This window comes from Hyaena hyaena, unplaced genomic scaffold (genome assembly GCF_003009895.1).
Source record: "Hyaena hyaena isolate Hyena2069 unplaced genomic scaffold, ASM300989v1 scaffold_219, whole genome shotgun sequence".
Classification (NCBI taxonomy): Eukaryota; Metazoa; Chordata; class Mammalia; order Carnivora; family Hyaenidae; genus Hyaena; species Hyaena hyaena.
This window is the reverse complement of record NW_024080850.1, coordinates 1,310,128-1,330,519: the sequence shown is the minus strand read 5'-3', so window position 1 is coordinate 1,330,519 and position 20,392 is coordinate 1,310,128. Positions and strand designations below refer to the sequence as shown.

At 60.8% G+C, this 20,392-nt stretch overlaps 1 protein-coding gene across 2 annotated transcripts; it reads left to right on the top strand.

The window, feature by feature from the left end:
* Window positions 1-2,896: 2,896 nt before the first annotated feature.
* On the top strand, window positions 2,897-14,972 carry SCARF2 (scavenger receptor class F member 2). Of its 2 annotated transcripts, none has more exons than XM_039242948.1 (11): window positions 2,897-3,066; window positions 8,223-8,281; window positions 8,391-8,492; window positions 8,684-9,203; window positions 9,310-9,528; window positions 9,673-9,801; window positions 10,415-10,518; window positions 10,604-10,721; window positions 10,945-11,060; window positions 12,240-12,392; window positions 13,221-14,972. In XM_039242948.1, exons 1-11 carry the CDS (start codon window positions 2,897-2,899, stop codon window positions 14,132-14,134), a joined length of 2,604 nt encoding a protein of 867 aa, XP_039098879.1. In that variant the 3' UTR covers window positions 14,135-14,972. The 2 variants fall into 2 exon arrangements, with proteins under 2 accessions (XP_039098879.1, XP_039098878.1); XM_039242947.1 differs by having other exon boundaries at window positions 10,930-11,060.
* The last annotated feature ends 5,420 nt before the right edge of the window (window positions 14,973-20,392 follow it).

Sequence of the window (20,392 nt, the reverse complement as noted above, 5' to 3'; positions counted from 1 at the left end):
ATGGCCACATTCTTCAGTGTCCTCTCCCTTGCTCCTTGAGGGGCTCACAGTAGAGACCCAGCATTTCCTGTCTCTGCCACTACCTTGCAGGCCAGGGCAGCACTTCCTACAGACCCCAGAGTTTCTGGGAAGGGGAAGCACCAGAAATGCCTACGCCCCTCCAGTGTGTCCCAGGCTTGTTGGCCCCATTTCCCCACCCGGAGCCATCAAGGTGCGGCCACGGCTTTGTAAGAGACCTCTGCTCTGCGGGGCGGGGGGAGGAGGATCTGTGAGGCCCTGTGGAGCATGGGATGGGGTAGACCCAAGCCCTGAATGAAGTCTCGCCACTGTCCCATGGGGAGGCGTTCATGGCTATCCACCCCCACCCCCAGCACTTCCTGTCTCAGGACCTAGGCAGCCCGGGCTCTCCAGCTTGGGAGGCCCTCAGAGGCCCAGCATCCACACCTTCACTCAGCTCAATACCCCTCCCTCTCTGCCTACAAAATCCTCACCCTCTCAAGTACCGCCTGGGGAAGCCATCCTGGCTGGAACGGGTAGGCCCGGGCTCCGGACCCTATGGTGTGTCTTGTGTGGTTGTTAGTTTGTGGGTGCCTGTGAACCCACAGCTTCCACATGGCACCAGGCCAGCTGTAGGGATGGTCATTTACCCACACTTCTCTGTCCCCTGATAGGGGGTGGTGGTGGCTGGGACAGACATGGGTCCTTCACTCAACACCTGAACTTGGCATCAACTAGGAGGTGGCCATGATGGGACACATGTAGGGGACCTTGGGTCTTGAGTGAGATGAGGCTAGGGACAGTCCTGCGGGCAGTGGGGGGCAGCCAGATGTGATTAGAAAGACTACTCTGGGTAGTACACTGATGGGTGGGTAGAGATTTGAGACATTTGTAAAGTCCTGGTGATGGCATGGATTGGGGGCATCATCCAGCTGGTGCCTTTCCCAGAGGTGGGAGTTGGGGGGTGGCAAGCAGTTCCGAGGGAAGGGAAAGAAGAGGATGGAGTTTGAGGTGCCTGTCCTCCACGAACTCAGTCCAGCCAGGGTAAGTGCCGAAGCCCTGGGGTCTGTGCCTCTCAAGCCAGGAGCTGGGCTGCCACAAGCTGCTGAGCAGACCCTGCAGCCACACGGGCCTCTGGTGGCCTCTGTTGCTGGCAGGCTACGCGGCCTCCGTGGGAAGGGCCCCGGCCCTGGGAGGGCGCTGCTGAGGTCAGGGCCGTGCCCAGGCGGAGCTGCCCACAAGTGGCTGGCCTGTTTACTTGTCCCCAAGAAGTGTTTGCATTTGTGATCTCAGGGGTGCAACTTCCCCTTCTAGTTCACCCAGCTGTCACCTGCCTCTGGCCTCCCTCCTTCACCAGCAAGGCTGAGGGAAGGGCCCCAACCCCTGAAGCTCCCTACCCTGTTCCCATCCCACCCTCCTCTGGCCTGCCCTGGACACGTCTCCCTCCCAACCAGCCTGGTATTGACCACAGTCTTGGGCCTTTCAGTGGCCGTGGTTCCAAGACCCTCCTTCAGCCCACCTTCCACTCTGATCACCTCCACATAAGTGAGGAAGGACACTGCCTCTCCCTCCTCCTCAAGGAGCCTGTATTCAGCCTGCTGTTCAAGAGAAGTCAGGTGCCCCCTCCTGCACCCAGGTCCTCCCACCAGCTCCCAAGTCTGCAAAAGACAAGCTCATCTTTTTGCTGGGACCTGGATATCCCCGCCCCCTTTGTTCCACCCCCAGGCCTGTCCACCTTTCCTGTTCCATGCACCCTGGGACTGGGTCTGTGCCCCATAGCACTGGCCACCTCTCTGCTTCCCAGGCCCAGATTTCCTCTTCCTCCCTGTCCCCCTAGGTCCTGTTCCTCTCAACTCTCACCCCCTCCACCCAACTGCCCCTGTTGCCCCTGCTCTGTTCTATGCTGTCACCCCACTCTTTCTGATGCAGGAGCCCCCAGGCCTCCACCCTTGATTCCATCTTTTGGACTTTTCTGCTGGTGATCCAATAGCCTTCTCAACTAGAAGTCCTCAACCAGGCTCCCCTTTCACCCCCGGGACGTGATTGCAGGGTCTCAGTCCTGGAATACTCCCATCTCCTCCCTCTGCCTTTGTCCCCACCTGCATTTACCTACACCTTCTATCCGAGCCCACTGCTGGGCCATGCTACTACCTTCCCGGCATATGTGGCATGTGTGCAGTCCGTACCTACGAAGACACCCGTTGCCCAGGCCTCAAGGCCAGACCAAGTCTACCCGTAGGCCTCAAGCATCCTGTTCGGGTGTCCTCTGCAGGCTTTGCACCGAAGTGCGCAGAAAGAGCCCACAGAACAGCCCAGCTCTTTTGCCTCGGGGAGCAGAGGCCGGCTTGCGGCCTTGACCCCAGCAGTCTTTGGGCTGCCCTATCCCCGCCGGTTCCGAGGTCCTGGGAGCCGAGGGAGTTTCCGTGAGTCGCATCTTAGTCCCTCACTCCCTTTCCCACCCCGGGCCTGGCCGCGCATTGACCGCGCAAGGGCAGTTTCTCTGGTGGGTGGTTGGAGAGGGGCTGGGTGGTTGGAGAGGGAGCAGAAAGGCTAGCGGACAGGGAATTCCTTGGGAGCTCACCCCCCTCCCAGGCCCCTCCCACTTTCAAAGCTCCTCGGGCCTCCTCCAAGTTCGCCCCCAAGTTTGCGAGCGGCCGCGTGGGGGCGGGGGCCGCGCGGAGGGGCGGTGGCGCGGCCGGAGGGTGGGGTCTGGCGCGCGGGGCGGGCGCTGCCGCCTGGCCGGCCGCGGCTGGCCCGGGATCAGGGAGCCGATGTGGAATTTCCTGCCCGGCCCGGCGCCCCTCCTGCCGCCCCCCGCCCGGCCGCGCACTCCGCTTCCGGCCGCTCTCGCTGCGGCCGCACCCGCGCCCGCGCCCGCCCCGCGCCTGCCCCGCGCCGCATGGAGGGCGCAGGGCCCCGGGGGGCCGGGCCGGCGCGGCGCCGGGGAGCCGGGGGGCCGCCGTCGCCGCTGCTGCCCCCGCTGCTGCTGCTGCTGCTCTGGCTGCTGCCCGGCCCCGCGGCGTCCCAGGAGCTGAACCCGCGCGGCCGCAACGTGTGCCGCGCTCCCGGGTAGGAGCCCGGCCTGGCTGGGGGAGGGGGTCGAGGGGGACGTTAGGGGCCAAGGGAAGGGGGCGCCCGGGACCTTCCTAAGCTAAACGCTCTAGCCCTTTCGCCGCCTTCGCCGGCGCAGACTCCTCTCCAGGCCGAGTCTGGGCACCGGGCCACGACGGTGCATCCGAGGATACCCCAGATGAGAAGTCAGCCGAGGGGAGAACGGAGTGCAGTAGGCGCCCCGAGGGGTGACCAACGGTGTCTGAGATTTCAAACCTTGAAAAAGGAGCCCTTGGGCCGGGTTGTGAAGGCCATAGGGAGAAGTCGGTGAAGGGCATTCCAGTCAGATGGAAGAGTATCTGCAAAGTGCAAAGGACCCGGGCACGAGTGTGGCTCGAGGCGGGAGGGAGGGCGAGGGTCGAGTGGAGATGGAGCAGCGCTCCTGAGAGGTGGGAGCCGGCGAATCTTGAGGCTGGTGGGACTCGAAAGGGCAGATTTGTGTCTTAGGTGCAGGCGTAGGTGGGATGAGGATGGTGATGGAGCTGGGCACTGAGGAGCCTGCGCTCAGAGTGGACCAGAAGCGGGATTCAAAAAAGCAGTGACGTGCATCAGGGTCGGAAAGATGTGGAATTCCTGGTGGAGATACTGGGTGCGCGGAGGGGCCGCGCAGGCTTGAGACGCCACGAGGTGTCTGTTGGGGAAGCCAGCGTGGGACTGGCAGTGGGCAGGCCCCGCGTAAGAGCGGGGGGCCGAAGATCTTGCGCGGAGGGAAAAGAGCAGAGGACAGACGTTAGGAGTGGGTGCGGGGGTCGGAGGACTTGGTTGGCTGGTCAGAGGCCACAGCGAGGTCAAGAACATCTTCGCTCTGGACCGAGGAGCTGGCGTACGGGGGTGATTTGGCGCAAGTTGGGGGGCGCCGCGCGGGCGGGAAGCTGGAGAAGCGGCCTCAGGACTCCGGTCTGCGTCCCGTCGGGGCGCTCTGAGCCGAAGGGCTGTGGGAGGCCGCGTCCGGGGGCTTGGCAGTCGCCGCAGACAAGGGGCTGCTAGGGGGCCGCGCGGGGTTTCCGAGCTCGGATCCCGCGGCGCGCAGACCCCTCCCCACTGCGAGCCCCGCCTCCGGGGCGGGGGCCGGCCTGGCCCGCCATCTGCTTCACATCGACGCCGCCGCCGCCTCCCGGGCCTCCCCGGCCCCAGGAATGCAGTGGCAGCGGCGGGCGGGGCCGTGCCTGGAGAGGGGGAGGGCGCGATCGCTGCCGGCCCTGTCTCTCCGCGTCACTCCTTCTTCCCCGATGGGGCTCCGTGCTGGGGGATCCGATGGCAGGGTCAAGCGGTCGGGAGCCTGAGCCTTTCGCTCCCTATGTCCCGTTGCCTGGACACCTCCCCATGAGGCGGCCTGTTTCAGTAGCCCAGAGCCCGGATTTGGGTTTTGGATCCTGATGCCACCTCTCCCCACCTGTGTGGACTGGGGACAAATTGCTTAAGCTCTCTGACTCTGACCGTGTCAAGAGGGGTTGGTGGTCTCATGGGCTGGAGAGGGGAAGAATGTGATTTCGTGTGGAGCTGGTTAATGGGAAGGACGGCCACTCTAGGCACTGTCCACCCAGGGTCTGGGCCTTCTCTTTCATTTCCCTTACAAGGCTGTTACCCACGCAGTAATTTTTCCCCAGAGGCTGGAGGACCTGAAGAGGGGAGCGGATGGGCAGCCTGTAAAATCTCATGCACTTACTGTGATTGGTGTAGTGATACAGCCGCCAGGACAGATGTCACTGTCCTCACAGTGGAGGAGACTTACAGAGAGTCATCTGACATCTAGCAAGTGTTGGGTAGGAGGTATTCAGTTGGGGACCGCTATATTCTTTAGGGTGATCTGGGGAGACCTACTGGGAGGAGATGAGTGGTCAGAGGTCTGGAGGTGGAGTGCTGCGGTGCCTGGGGCAAGGCTCTAAGTGCAAAGGGCTTGATGGAAGCACTGAAAAGAGCCATGGGGACTGGGCAGAGCCCGGGAGGGGGATGGTGGAAGAGAGGCCAAAGAATGAGGATGGAGGATGGGCTGGCTACAGCGAGTCTTTTTCCAGCGAGGGCCATGGGAACCCCCAGGGGCTTTACACACAGGAGGGGTGGGATCCGACCATGTTCAGCTGCCAGGTGGCAGATGAACCGGGCTTAGGAGGGTAAAAGGGAGAACCAGTTAGGAAGTCAGGAGTAAGCAGGGAGAGTGAGAGTGGCTCTCACAAGGCTTGGGCAGAGCAGGGAGAAGTGGCTCATCCCATCTTCCAACCAGTTTGGAAGGTAGAGCAGCATGTTTCCCCATGAATCAGGTGTGTGCTGTGAGCGGAGTCTCAGTCACCACAGAGCAGGTGATCTGGGGTTTCAGCCCCCCAAACTGCAAGGATGGAGCTACCTGAGATGGGGAGATTCTGGTGGGGGTTGCCTAGGAGTTCCGTCTGGGAAGATTGGCCCCACTGGAGGGCTCTGAGCATTTTCAGTGCTTCATCTAGATGGGCCCCCGGGGAACTTCCTGAGGGATTGGACAGAGGAGCGGGGAGGACAGAGCCAAGGAGGGGGACAGAAACCAGAGGAGGGGTGTCCAGGGGGCAGGTGGAGAGCAGGGAAGTATGGGATTCCAAGTGGTATGGTGGGCAGAAGAGCCTCCAGGCTGGATTGGAGAGGGAATAAGGACAGACATTGGCACAGTGAGCAAGCAGCCGAGTTCTCCCAGGGTGCTTTGCTGCAGGTTCAAGATCATACTGTTTGAATCATGGCAGTTTTGTTTGCAGACTGTGATCTGTGTAGGGGGCAGCCCGAAGGAAGGCAGGCAGGAAGGCGTGCTTGCTAAGGGGCCTGGCCCGACCTGCGGCCTGGCTCTGGAGGGTCTCACCAACTTACAGCTTGAGTGTGGGAACAGTCCCCTGCACCAGGCCATTTTTCTCCTCGTCTCAGTTTTGTTAAGTTCTTGAGAGGCTGGGCTTGCCACCCCAGGGCAGCCTTGTCTGCCAGCCCTCCCAGAAGGAAAGGCAGCTGTCCCACAGGCTCCTTCTCATGTTCTTGCTAACCCCCATGGGTCTTCCTCCTTGCTGGGGGTAGGCAGTGTTAGCTCTGCTGCAGTGGGGGCTGGGTGCCGGCCATGCTGGGGGTGGGGGTGGGACCAGGTGAACTCAGGTGCTTCCTGGAGCCTGCACAGCATAGGCTGGAGAGCAGACCAAAGCCTTGGCTGAGCTCTTAGTTCATGCTTTATTAATACTCCAGCCAGATCCATGGGCACCATTCTACAAAGGAGAAGTCTGAAGGTCAGAGTTCTGTGCCCAAAGTCACACAGGCATCAAATCCAGCTTCGTATGGCCCTAAAACCAGACTCATAGCCACATAGCCGTGTGGCCAGGGCAGAAAGCGGTCAGTGCCTCCAGGGCCAGCCCAGCCGGCCATCTGGCAAGGCCGCCTGTGCAAGGGACACCTACGGAGGCTCTCCACCTAGAAACCTGGGCTCAGAACTGGCAGAAAGGGCAGGAGGGTGATAGGCTGGCAGACCTGGCTCTACCTGCAGATGGGCACGTACGAGTCCTGTGCACCGGCTGGGTGGGTGGAAACAATGGTGAGGGGTGCGGAAAAGCCAGGACTGCTTTGTGTTCCTGGGTCTGGTTTCCAGTTTCATTTGAGGAAAGTAAACCGGGCCCATTCCTTGCAGGTTGGAATTTTATGGTTCCTGTTCCCAAGGCCCCTCATCTTTGGACTGAGGGAGAATCAAACCGTTAGGGTGGGGCAGGGGACCTTCATGGGTGTGGTATTGTTCTCTGCTGGGGAAGGGCTGGGGGCATTTTTGAGGGGCACAATAAGAGCACCTGCAGTCTTTCCCTTCCCAGCTGGTCCCACCCACTAGGGTCTCACATCTCCTCCCAACTGCCTCCCAATACTACATCCTGGTTCTAGATCATAGTCCCGAAGGGGTATAATCCTCTTCTCAAGTAGGAATGGCTGCTCTGTGACTTCAGATCTGGGTGAAGTTCTAGGTCTGCTGGGACCCACAAACCTGCAGCCTGAGTGTCTGTTCCTTCTTCTCGGGCTCCTTTGTTCCCCACATGTGGACATACCCCCTGTGAACCCACACTCACCCTCTCCAATGGTACCTTTCACTCTGGCAGGGCCTCTAAATCTTTGTGCCCCGGGTTTTGGAGGCCATACTACCCTGAAATGCAACAGTTCTGTTATTTACCTCCTACTGAGGTCACGTCGTGTACCTTGTAAAACCAAATAAAATTACAATAAGATGTTTAAAACACATAAGTAGATGCTTTAATATCTCCGCCCTCCATTCTTTTTTTTTTTTTAATGTTTTATTTATTTCTAGGAGAGAGAGAGAGAGAGACAGCGTGAGCAGGGGAGGGTCAGAGAGAGAGGGAGTCACAGACTGAAACAGGCTCCAGGCTCTGAGCTGGCAGTCAGCACAGAGCCCGACGCGGGGCTCGAACCCACGAACCGCGAGATGGTGACCTAAGCGAAAGTCGGACGCTTAACCGACTAAGCCACCCAGGCGCCCCTCCGCCCTCCATTCTAAGTCTTGCCCTGGTGCTCTGGAGCCCTCACTGTTTTGCTTTCCCTGCTGACTTGGAGGACTCCCTATATGTGCCCTGTCCCTCCACCGAGTGGACACCCCGCTGTGTCCACACTCACCTCGCTCAGAAGTTGCACATCTGCCAACTGGGTATCCAGGTGTGCCCGTCAGCCCTGCCAGCCCCAGCTGTCCAGGTCACAGCTAGATACTGACACCCATCCGGCTGGACCCCCACCTCCAGCGATGTCGCTTTAAGCAGGTCCTGGAAACTCAAGGACCTCTCACCAGCCCCTTCTGGAATACCTGGTGTTCTTTTCTCGGGCTTGGGGGTGCAGGACAGATCACAGAGGAGTGAGTCGAAATGGGGAGAGCGGGGAAGACACTTTATAGAAGGGACTGAGAAATTCTTGGAGGTAGATCTTTTGGTAGTCTGCCCGCTGCTGCTTCCCAGTGTCTGGGAAGGGCTGGAGTGTGTGTCTTATTTGCTGGAAACCTGAACCTACAGCAGTGCCTGGCATATGGCAAGGCCTCCATAATCACCTCCTGAGGGCAGGGTGGAGGTTGCTGGGGAGCCCTAGCAAGGACAGGGGTTGGGGCTCAGGCTCAGGAGTCCTTTCTCTGCCTGCAGCTCCCAGGAGCCCACGTGCTGCGCCGGCTGGAAGCAGCAGGGGGACGAGTGTGGGGTCGGTGAGTGGGGCACCCTGGGAGCCTGGGCAGGGGCTGGGGGCAGGAGGGGAGGAGGGGATAGTGGGGGGGGGGCAGCCCACGCGGCAGCTCAGATCCGTTTTGCCCGCAGCGGTGTGCGAAGGCAACTCCACGTGTTCGGAGAATGAGGTGTGCGTGCGGCCGGGCGAGTGCCGCTGCCGCCATGGCTACTTCGGTGCCAACTGCGACACCAGTGAGCGAGGATCCGGGTGGGCGCTGGGCAGTGGGGCAGGGCCTGTGAGTGGGGAAGGGTCTGACCCGGAAAGGGATCCGGCATGGGGGAGGGTCCCCAAAGGCGGAGGGCGGGACGCGGATAGGTTCTGGCTGGATCCCGGCTCCTGCGAGAGCACCCTGGCCTCACACCCTCTCTGTCCGCCCCTGCAGAGTGCCCGCGCCAGTTTTGGGGCCCCGACTGCAAGGAGCTGTGTATCTGTCACCCGCATGGGCAGTGCGAGGATGTGACAGGCCAGTGTACCTGTCACGCGCGGCGCTGGGGCGCACGCTGCGAGCATGCGTGTCAGTGCCAGCACGGCGTGTGCCACCCGCGGAGCGGCGCGTGTCGCTGCGAGCCTGGCTGGTGGGGCGCGCAGTGCGCCAGCGCGTGCTACTGCAGCGCCACGTCGCGCTGCGACCCACAGACGGGCGCGTGCCTGTGCCACGCAGGCTGGTGGGGCCGCAGCTGCAACAATCAGTGTGCCTGCAACACGTCGCCTTGCGAGCAACAGAGCGGTCGCTGCCAGTGCCGCGAGCGCACATTCGGCGCGCGCTGCGAGCGCTACTGCCAGTGCTTTCGCGGCCGCTGCCACCCTGTGGACGGCACGTGCGCCTGCGAGCCCGGCTACCGCGGCAAGTACTGCCGGGAGCCGTGCCCTGCCGGCTTCTACGGCCTGGGCTGCCGCCGCCGGTAAGCGCGGGCCCCGGGCTGGGGAGGGGAGGAGGGGGGCGGAGCGCCGAAGGGGACTGGGGCGAGGTGGCTCTGGGCCCCGCCTAGCCTCCCGCCCCTTCCCCAGATGCGGCCAGTGCAAGGGCCAGCAGCCTTGCACGGTGGCCGAGGGCCGCTGCCTGACATGCGAGCCCGGCTGGAACGGCACCAAGTGTGACCAGCCATGCGCCACCGGCTTCTATGGCGAGGGCTGCGGCCACCGCTGCCCGCCATGCCGCGACGGGCATGCCTGCAACCACGTCACCGGCAAGTGTACGCGCTGCAACGCGGGCTGGATCGGCGACCGGTGAGCAAGCAGCCCAAGGCCGAATATATCCCAGGCATGCAGCCCCCAGCCCCGCCATTCCCCTAATGCTCTCCGCGGAGCGCACTGTGGGGTTTCGGTTCATTTGCTCCCATTCCCAGTGACTGTCTCTCCCCGCGTTCCGAGGTGCGAGACCAAGTGCAGCAATGGCACTTACGGCGAGGACTGTGCATTCGTGTGCGCCGATTGCGGCAGCGGCCACTGCGACTTCCAGTCGGGACGTTGCCTGTGCAGCCCCGGCGTCCATGGGCCCCAGTGAGTGCCCAGGGACCCGAAGGGGGTTAGGGGATAGTACTCGTCACAGGGCTCCAGCCAGACCCCCGGTGCTGCTATGGTGACCGACTAGATGAGACCCGACTAGACTAGGCCCTTCAGCCTAGGTCTGCTTACCGCAGGGAGTCCTGTCAGGCTCTTCGGGGCGTTTCCTGCTCTGGTGCGCGGCCGGTGCTCAAGAGAAGGGATTGGCAACAAGTTCAGCCTGTGGTCAGTGGGCTTCTGAGGACCGCACGGCTGAGGTGACCCCAAGCTGGTGCAGAGAGAGCAGAGACCTCCACTTAGAGCCAAGGGTCTGGTCTGGCAGCCCCTCTTCCCACCCACCCAAGAGTCAGCCCCAGAAGTGGACACGGAGTCTGAGTTACCACAGGCCCTGTCTCCCAGATCCCACCGGCTGATTGTGCAACACATCATTTCCAAAATACTGATCGTTCAGTATGTGGCTGGCAGTGGTGGTGGGCATCAAACCCGAGAATGGAGCTAGAGAACCCGGCTCTGGGACCCGGGCTGGTGCGCGGCAGGGACGAGGGCGGGAGGCATCACGGGGGAGTGGGGTGGGGCTGCCGTGGCCCTCCCTGACCCCGTGTCCCCGTAGCTGTAACCTGACGTGTCCGCCTGGGCTCCATGGCGTGGACTGCGCCCAGGCCTGCAGTTGCCACGAGGACTCGTGCGACCCGGTCACTGGTGCCTGCCGCCTGGGTGAGTGGTTGAGGGGGACATCCTATTGAGGGGGACGCACGAGGTGCCGGCACCCGCGCTGACCTCCCGGTGCCCTCCCATACAGAGACCAACCAGCGCAAGGGCGTGATGGGCGCGGGCGCGTTGCTTGCCCTGCTCCTCGGCCTGCTGCTCTCGCTGCTTGGCTGCTGCTGCGCCTGCCGCGGCAAGGACCCGGCGCGCCGGTGAGGCCCGACGCTGTCCCGCTGTCTTGGGTTCAGGAAGCACCCTGTCGGTGGCACTGCGCGCCCTTCCCCGGGCCGCGGCCAAAGCCCCTGCTCCGCCCCGGGTGTGGCACTGCCTATCTTTAGCTCAGGCCCCGCCCTTCCTGTGTCTGGGCTCCAGCAGAGATCAAACTGTCCCATCTAGGCCCCGCCCCACCCCTTTACTCAGGCCCCGCCCCCGCAGGGAGCTCACACTCGGGAGGAAGAAGTCGCCGCAGCGACTGTGCGGGCGCTTCAGCCGCATCAGCATGAAGCTGCCCCGGATCCCGCTCCGCAGGCAGAAGCTGCCGAAGGTTGTAGGTAAGGATATCCGCCCGGGGTCTTTGGGGGAACACTTCCCGAAATAGGAGACTGCTGGGAAATGGGTGTGAAGGAGTCGGTGTAGGAAATCCGCGCCTTGAGTGTTGATGTGGGTGGGTTGGGGAGGGATGGAAGAGGGTCTGCTTGATGGAGGCGAGCTCGGGGAGGAAGGAAGGAGTCCTTGGTGTGCAGGCAAATGTGGGGGGGGGGTTGGGTCCTGTCTCGGTGAGGGGGAGTGATTGCATCTGGAGTGTGTGGACATGCCGGGGGGCAGGACCCCCACAATCTGTAGCAGTGCACTGTAAGTCCTGGTGAGTAGCTGCAGGTGAACGGGGCAGGGGAGGGGGAAACCTGTGCATGGAAATGCCCTGTCACAGGGAGCACCTCCACCCCGCCCGCCTGGATCCCCTGTAGTACTCTGGGTCCTTCCTGGAAAGTGGGCAGGCTGGTCCCTGTGGCTCCCCAACCCTTTGTCAGGACTCCACGTGGGAGGGAGGTGCTTCTCTCCCTCTGTCTGCACTGACACACCAGGAATGGACTCCCTTTTTGCTACTTGTTTCTGAAGAGGAAGGGAGGTACAGATGGAGACAGCTGAGAAAACCCCTTGGCCCGCTCAGCAGAGTGCCATCTATGGATACAGGTGTGGGGGGCTGGACCTCACATCCCAACTGTGAAAGGCAGACAGGCCCGCCAGCCTCTGAGCCATTTGTTGGGGCTGGGCCTGGGGGGGGGGGTGGTCAGTCTGCTGAGATGGGCTGAGCCAAAGGGTGGCCTCACCACCGTTATTTGAGCTGAAAAAGAAAATGCCTCAAGTCTTTCTGGGTCCTACAGGTCAGGGTCCAACCATGGCTTGAAGGCCCTAATGGCCTGTCCCAGCCAGGTGTTCTCTCCAGCCCTCTCTTTCCAACACTTCAGCCCATCCATGTTCAGCTCCCCAGCTGCACACACAAACCTTGCACCTTTGACTACATTGTTCCCCCTTACCTCTTTTTACTAGTTCACGTCTACCCATTCACCTGTCTAGATTCAGTGTCACTCTGCCTGTTGAACTGTCTGCTCCACCCACAGTCTTAGGGAAGGGCTGTTCTTGGCTACTGTCATTTGTTGCAGGAGGGCTAGTGAAGGCACAGGCTGGGATAGGGCAGGGCCCCTGGCAGCTGTGCCTCCCTCCTTCCCCAGTGGCCCATCACGACCTGGATAACACACTCAACTGCAGCTTCCTGGAGCCACCCTCAGGGCTGGAGCAGCCTTCTCCATCGTGGTCCTCCCGCGCCTCCTTCTCTTCCTTTGACACCACTGATGAAGGCCCTGTGTACTGCGTACCCCATGAGGGTGAGTAGTGCTCTGCCTGGGCCTCCCTCCAGCCCAGTGATATGTTCCAGCTGAAAAGGTTTCTGTGCTCTGAGGGACCGGCAGCCCCGGAAGGGCATGGTGATGCTCCTGACTAGGGGTTGGACACAGAGCTAAGGCTGCAGAATGGCATTCTGTGCTGCTCAGCACTGGACTGGGGTAGGGTCTGGGGAGGTGGGTCAGCTCTTCTGTCTCTAGCCATGGCCCATATTCACTTCTTTAAGAGATCATTAATAGAGAAGGTTCTGGGCCCGGGTAGAAGATGGCAGAGGAGATAGGAGCAGGGGTCTGTGGTATATGAGGGCACACTTTTGCCGGAAGCTCTGGCCCACAGACATCTGGAAGGAGCTTGACTGGCTGTGGCCTTGGCCTCTCTTCTTTCCTGACTATCCCCCCTGGGTGACCTTGGTCAGGCGACTAACCTCTCTGAGCCTTAGAAGCCTTATCTCTTCATGAGGAATAATGAATCACCTTGCAGGTGCTCCAGGATCATATTTGATGGTGTGACTCAACCTCCCCCCCCAACCTTCTCCCCCAGGTTGGGGATGTGGTGGGAAGGGAAGCAAGGACAGGTCCAGGTTAGGGCTTCAGCCTCAGGAACTACCCTTCAGCCCCCAGAACCGGCCCCACACCCTGGGTCTCGGAATTAAGTTTCTGGTTGGTACTATGATTTCGCCAGGCATGTCTGGATACCAGGGCGACTGAGCATCAGCTGGGGCGGGGAACAGGAGGAAAGGCAGGGTTTTTGCCTGAAGGCTGGATGGCTGAGCTCTCTGTGGAGGGCGTGACGGCCAGCTCTTCCCTTGTCAGAGGCCGCAACGGAGAGCCGGAGCCGGGACGCAGAGCCCCCAACCGCCCCTTCGGAGGCGCTGGCATCATCCCCCGCGCCGGTGACCAAGCTGGCGTCCGCAGAGGAGGCGACGCCCCTCCCCGCGTCCTCTGACAGCGAGCGGTCGGCGTCGAGCGTGGAGGGGCCAGGCGGGGCGCTGTATGCGCGCGTAGCCCGGCGCGAGGCCCGGCCGGCCCGGGCCCGGGGCGAGGCTGGAGGCCTGTCGCTTTCGCCATCTCCCGAGCGCAGGAAGCCACCTCCACCCGACCCTGCCACCAAGCCCAAGGTGTCCTGGATCCACGGCAAGCACGGCGCCGCCACCGCCGCCCGTGCGCCCTCGCCGCCACTCTCGGGACCCGAGGCCGCGCCCAGCCCCACCAAGAGGAAACGGACGCCCAGCGACACGTCGGCGCGGCCCGATGAGCCCAGCAGTCCCCGGGCCCGCGACCCGACGCCTCGGCCCCCCGGGCTGGCGGAGGAGGGGCCAGCCCTCGCCTCCCCCTCGCCGCCTAGGGCTCGGGCGCGGGGCCGAGGCCCTGGCCTCTTGGAGCCCACGGACGCTGGCGGTCCCCCGCGCGGGGCGCCCGAGGTCGCCTCCATGCTGGCCGCGGAGCTGCGCGACAAGACTCGCAGCCTGGGCCGCGCCGAAGGGGCTCCGGGCGCCCAGGGCCCCCGTGAGAAGCCGGCACCGCCGCAGAAGGCCAAGCGCTCGGTGCTGCCCGCCTCGCCTGCCCGCGCGTCCCCCGCGCCAGAGGCCCCGGGGCTTGAGAAGGCGGCAGCCGCAGCGCCCGCGCCCGACACCCCCAGGAAGAAGACCCCCATCCAGAAGCCGCCACGCAAGAAGAGCCGGGAAGCGGCGGGCGACCTGGGCAGGGCGGGTGCGCCCACTCTGTAGCAGGTGGCAGCCCGGCCGTGCCCGCAGATTCCCCAGGCTTAGAAGCGCTGCTTGCCACCCCACGTTCCGCGCCTGCCCGGCGTGCCCCGCGGCGGCCCCGGTTCTGCGGCCTCCGGGAGCTTCGGCCAGGAGCAGCCAGGCGGGAGGCTGGGTCTCATTGGCTCAGGCTCCAGCGGCAGCTCCTTGATTGGAGCACGGCTCTCGTGCGGGAAGGCCCCATTCCATTGGTCGAGGCCTGACAGGCGCTTAGCTGGCGATTCCCTTCCCATTGGCCGACGGCTCCGACCAGTCAGGGCCTCAAAGGCCGAAGACAGGAGGGTTCGGCCTAGAGACCACCTCTTACTGGCCCAGAGTGTACTCGGCTGGGGCTACGTTCTCATTGGTTGAGGCCAGAAGCACTTCTGTCTCGGCTGCCTCTCATTGGCCAGGGCCTGGCGCCTCTGGCCGGAGGCCTCTTTCCTTGACCGTAGCCGAGGGCTACTTCCCTGGCCAGGCCTCCGAGCATCTGGTTATCTGGAGCCTGGGGAGGAGAGCTGGTCTCTGCTCCTCAACGGGCTCAGCGTCCCCGGGTCCCGGCCTGGCCCCTCACGTCCCCTCCCTGTGGCCCCAGCCCCAGCCTCCCTAGCCCTGGCCCCTCAGCTGTCGAGCTGGTTTTGATGGCCTCCCACCACCCCACATGCCGCGGGAATCCGAAGGGCGACTCCAGTGGCCCGAGGAGATGTATTTATAGGCCCCCGGCAGGGCTGCTCCCACCCCATCCGGGTGCCCCAGGATGGGCTCCTCCCGGCAGGGGCTTGGCCAAAGCTTTCTTAATAAAGTGCCTTTTTTTTCTCCTGTGCTTTGCCTGCTTCCTATCTGCCCTTCCTCCTTCAAGGATACTTAGAGAATTCTTGCGTCCTTTTCTAGCCTGCACCCACCCACGTGACTCCTCTACCTAAGCAGAACCTGGAAGCCCAGGTGTGGGTCTCCCAGGGCCAAGCCGAATCTGGGTTGCGTCCATCCGCGCATCATTTATCAAGTTTGTTGGGCACGCACCTTGGACCACTCCATTCTTGACTAGCAGCCTGGGGTGAAGGATGGGTCAGAACAGGTAGTGTGGAATCCCTCGGCTACAGGGAGCTTGTGCGCGGGGCTGCTTCTGACCTATGCTGCTCCCGGTGGCCACTGCTGTTACACGTGGGGGCTCGGAGCTGTTTGGTGTGGCTGGGGCAGGTCAGAGGCTGGGGCCAGGGGCACTGGGCCACAGGCACAGCTCCAGCAGGGCCTCACCAGGCACAAACAAGATGGTCTGGCCCTGCACAGAGCCCTGCTGTCTGCCTCAATGGGCTCCTTGTCCTCAGCCGGAAACTCTCACCCACCCTCCCCACCAGGCTGAGGGAGGTGGGGGAGAGGGAAGGGAGCGTGCCTGGCCCAGAGCCCTGGCTGGCCTCGCAGGCAGTCCTCGCTCTGGCCCAGCCTTCCATTTTGTGACCATTTGCCCCCCAGCCCCCACAATGTCTTCACTGCTTCTGGCCCTCAAGCAGGCCTCTCAGGTGACCTTCCTTGGGCACAGACCCCTTCCCTTTCTATGGCACCCACTGGCCTTTGTCCATTTTGGCTCCTCCCATCCCCCCTGCCTCTGCCCAGCAGGTCACTTTCCATCTTGATGCCCAAGCTCTTTTGATCAGGAGATTCTGCCAAGATTCTCCAGTCTTCTCCCCAGCCCCACCCTGCAGCCCCCAGTGTGTGGCATGAGTTCTGACGATTGCTGGCAGCTCTGGGACCTCACCTGGCAAGTCTCCTGCCCTCTGGCCAGGTACCACATTGAGGTCAACTTTAGTGACCCGTATAGGGGCCCAGCCACCTGAGCGGAGATGGCCTCATGCCATGGGCGGGACATCTGATGTGGCTTGCATGGACATAGTCCCGGCATTCGGCCTGGTCGGGCAGCACGTGGAATGCAGGCTTCCCTCTGGCCAGCCGGGCACCCTCCCAGCCATGGCCCTGTGGCTGGCCGCCTCTGATGTATTCGGGCACCGGGCCATGCTGGCTGCTGGGGTTGAGAACACAGGCTCAGAGTTGGTCAGGAGGGCCAGATGCCCAGCTGGACCCAGCAAGGGCAGGATAATGACTGAGGATGGTGGGGAGGGCGGCGCAGTGGTTCAGGCCTGCCCCGCACCCCTCCCCCCCACACAGCGAGGCCCACATCACCACTCCCTGATCCCCAAACCTCACCAGCCCTCCCTCTCCCCGCAGTCCGAGTCAGCGTGGTGTGGGGCTACCGGCGTGGTCACACAGACCAGGCTTTTCTGGGGCCCCTCCTCCCTCCGCCCTGGGACCCCTCCAGGTGTCCAAGACCCCGACCTTCAGGAGCCCCTTTGTGTGAGTGCCTCACAGAGCAGGGGCACATCCCGTACTTCCAGCAGCCAGCCTCTGCTGCCTGCCCCCACTGTGGGCTGGACGGTGGCCTGGAGGCCTGGCAGGAACCAGGCCAAGAAACCCCCCAGGATGAGCCGGGTAGCCGCCCGCCAGGAGAGGGAGCTGCCAGGACCCCTCAGCCACCCCCTGCCTGACACCCGCTTCCTCCCCACCCCCTCGGGCCTGCAGCAGTGCCAGCTTCCAGGGAAGGCGCCACAGAAGGGAACCGCGGCGGCTGGAACCGCTGTTGCCATGGGGACGGGGACCACAGGACCCACATCTGGTAGCGATTGAGGAGGAAAAATTATGAGTCGTGGAAAACGCAAATATTTTTTGTAGCACAGAGCACAAAGGAGCGGGAGGAATGTGGGTCTGGAAAAGGCCTGAGCCAGGCTGGGTTTCAACTGGGGACGCAGCTCACATCACAGACAGAGCTCCACGCGCGCCGCCGCACACGCAGAGCCACAGAGACCATTGTCCCACCACACGCATCCTGCCATACACGTCACACACAGCTCCACGCACACCTCAGAGCTACACACGTGTACACTGCCACACACACTGTAACATACACCCACACACAACCAGACCCGAAGAAATATTCATGTGCCAGTACACACACACACACACACACACACACACACACTGACAGGAAGAGACACGGTCTCTCCAACACAACACACCCCAAGACGTGGAGGCAGAAGCGTCTGTAGCACCACTGCACACACATACCGAACGAGTCCCTGAAACACCGGGGGAGACACACGCACTGCAGCAAACACACACGCACCGCCGGCCCACAGGGCGACAGGGAAGCGCACTCACCCCGGAAGTCACGCACACAAAATCCAGCCACTTCGCAGAAGCGGAAACAGACTGTTCCACAAAAAAATACGCCACCAGGCACAGGAACACTGAGGCGGGTGCTCACCGCGGCCTGCACGTGCGTCATGGGCCACAAAGAAACCACAAGACACGCACCACCCATTCCAGAAGCCTCCAGAGAGACCCACACCTTATAACACACAGACCGTCAGACCCAAGGAGGCACCGAGAGACCCACCTTCTGTAGTCACTCCCCCTCCACCGGAGACGCCCGGATGGACGCACGCTAAGACACAAACACACACGCCACAGGACACGCAGAAACACGGTGACACAAACTGCGACACACACACAGTCCATCGCATTCACAGAAACTGTGAGACATGTGCCTGCTAAACACACACACGGCACTTGCCACAGGCAAACATAGAGACAGACACACCGAGAAACACACACCCCCTACAGCCAACAGAAACCGGCAGAGGGAGGGCCTGAGCCGCAAATAGGCCACCAGGCCCCACTGAATGCTGAGGCAGTCCCTCACGCTAACACACACGCACGTGCACAGGCACGCAAATACACTCTGCTGGAAACACAGGCGTGAGTCCTGCTCAACCCTGCAAACACAAGCACACAGCCAGACACCTGGAGCATCCAGACAGGCTGACAAGATGTATTTGAGCCTCGTGCTCCAGACAAGCACTGACAGTCGAGAAATCCTTTCCTTCTGGGCTCCAAGGAATGGCTAACTCTCAAAGACCACTTTGCCCTCACACATGCAAGACACTTCCACTCTTCCTCAGGACCCCTTGTCTACCTGCCTCTAGAAAAACCCAAGCTCTGTCCTTTCCGTGCGGACATTCCTCACCAGCGAACTTTCTTGTTGCTGCGGCCTGAGTGAAATCACCTCCCTAACGGTCTGATGCATTTCCCCCCACGACTCTGGGGCCCTGACTCAGTGTGTGGATCGGACCTTATCCTAGGATCCCTGTTTACTTCCTCTAGGTAATGACGCCTCTCGGAGCCCTCGTGTGCCCCTCCTGACTCGCAGTCTGGGTCCCACAGGGACTCCAGCTCTGGTCCGGGGCTCCCCGGGCTCCTGTCCATTGGCAGCATGGTCTAAGAATTTGATTTGGATTCTTTTTGAGGACTTCATTGATTTTTGGTGCCAGATTCTTTTGGTTTCATGGTCTGACCAGTTGGTCTTGTTTCTGTTAGTCTTTCCCCTTTGTCTGTTTATTTTGAGCTTAAATCAATTAAGAGTTTGTACCCTCTGGGAAGATGGTTTAGAGATGTGGCCAATAATAGATGGAAAGAGTTGTCCTGAAGGTTTCCTTAAGGATGGTCAGAGAGGCTGCAACAAGAACAGGTGAGCAAGCAGGTGCTTGTGACACGCCCGGCAGTTAGCTTGCTGTCATGAGGCTCACCCACACGCTGGGGAATGCTCCCCTCACACGCTGGGGAGTGCCTCCCAAGAGGGCGGTGGTCTACAGGGAGGGGTTAGGGGAGCAGAGGCCTATTTGTAGCAACGTGGATGGAACTCGAGGGTGTTATGCTGAGTGAAGTAAGTTAGGCAGAGAAAGACAGATACCATATGTTTTCACTTATAGGTGGATTAGGAGAAACTTAACAGAGGGCCATGGGGGAGGAGAAGGGGAAAAATAGTTGGGGAGAGGGAGGGAGGCAAACCATGAGAGACTCTTGAATGCTGAGAACAAACTGAGGGCTGATGGGNGGAGGCAAACCATGAGAGACTCTTGAATGCTGAGAACAAACTGAGGGCTGATGGGGGTGGGGGGGAGGGGAAGGGGGGTGATGGGCATGGAGGAGGGCATTTGTGGGGGTGAGCACTGGGTGTTATATGGAAACCAACTTGACAATAAACTATGAAAGAAAAAAATTAAAAAGAAAGATTAAAAAAAGAAGAAAGAAAAGGAGGGCAGAGGCTTGGGAGCAGAGCAAGAGTTGAAATACAGGTGAAGGTATCCATGGAGCTCAGGGCCCCTGCCAAGGAAGAGTCCAGAGGGGGAGGGGAGACGTCTGATGGGGCGCAGTGGAGTGTGGATGGAGACTGACTGCACCTGGGGTCGACATCAGAGACAGTCCGTCTTTGGGTGACGTCAGTGTAGGATGAGTCCAGCTGCAGGGTTAAGGTCACCCGGTTTAGTCGAGAAGTTGGCTAGTTTCACTATAGCTAATATGTGGAAACAACCCGAGTGTCCATCGATGGATGAATGGATAAACAAAATGTGTCCCATTCACACAATGGAACATTATTTAGCCTTAAAAAAGGAAGTTCTGACACCTGCTGCAACATGGAAGACTCTTGATGACATTGTAAGAACTGAAGTAAGGTAAGCCCATCGCAAAAAGACAAAATCACTGCATGATTTCACTTATATGAGGCACCATGAGTAGTCAAATTCATAGAGATAGAAAGAATATGGTGGTGCCAGGGACTGGGGGAGGGGAGAATCAGGAATTTTTGTTTCACGAGGGCAGAGTTTCAGTCTTACAAGATGCAGACAGTTCTAGCGATGGACAGTAATACTGTCCTGTACATTTTAAAATGGTTAAGATGGTAAATTTTATGTTACGTATATTTCAACCCAACAGAAAAAAAAGAAGTTGGTTAGAACCAAGTCAAGGCTCTCACTGGGTTGATAATGACTTTGACCACTGGGATCCAGAGGCAACTGTTGGTCTGAAAGTCATGGGCCCGTGTCTGTAGTTGGGTAGTGACTGCAGTGGGAAACAGAGGGGCCGTTATTGGGGATGATGTCATCCCAAAGGCAAGGCACCTTTGCCCCATGTGAGAGGTTCCAGTGGCTTTTCATTCCACTTTATTTTTTAAAAATGTTTATTTATTTTTGAGAGAGAGAGAGAGAGAACAAGCGGGGGAGGGGCAGAGAGAGATTGGGAACAGAGGATCTGAAGCAGGCTCCTTGCTTACAGCAGAGAGCCCAATACGGGGCTTGAACTCCTGAACTGCAAAATCATGACCTGAGCCGAAGTCAGACACTTCACCGCCTGACC

Bases quoted from the DNA above. Each gene is read 5' to 3' on its own strand.
- SCARF2 (XM_039242947.1), top strand. From the start codon at position 2,897: ATGGAGGGCGCAGGGCCCCGGGGGGCCGGGCCGGCGCGGCGCCGGGGA. The intron at 10,519-10,603 runs GTGAGTGGTTGA...CCTCCCATACAG, and splicing joins CACTGGTGCCTGCCGCCTGG to AGACCAACCAGCGCAAGGGC. The intron at 11,061-12,239 runs GTAAGGATATCC...CTCCTTCCCCAG, and splicing joins GAAGCTGCCGAAGGTTGTAG to TGGCCCATCACGACCTGGAT.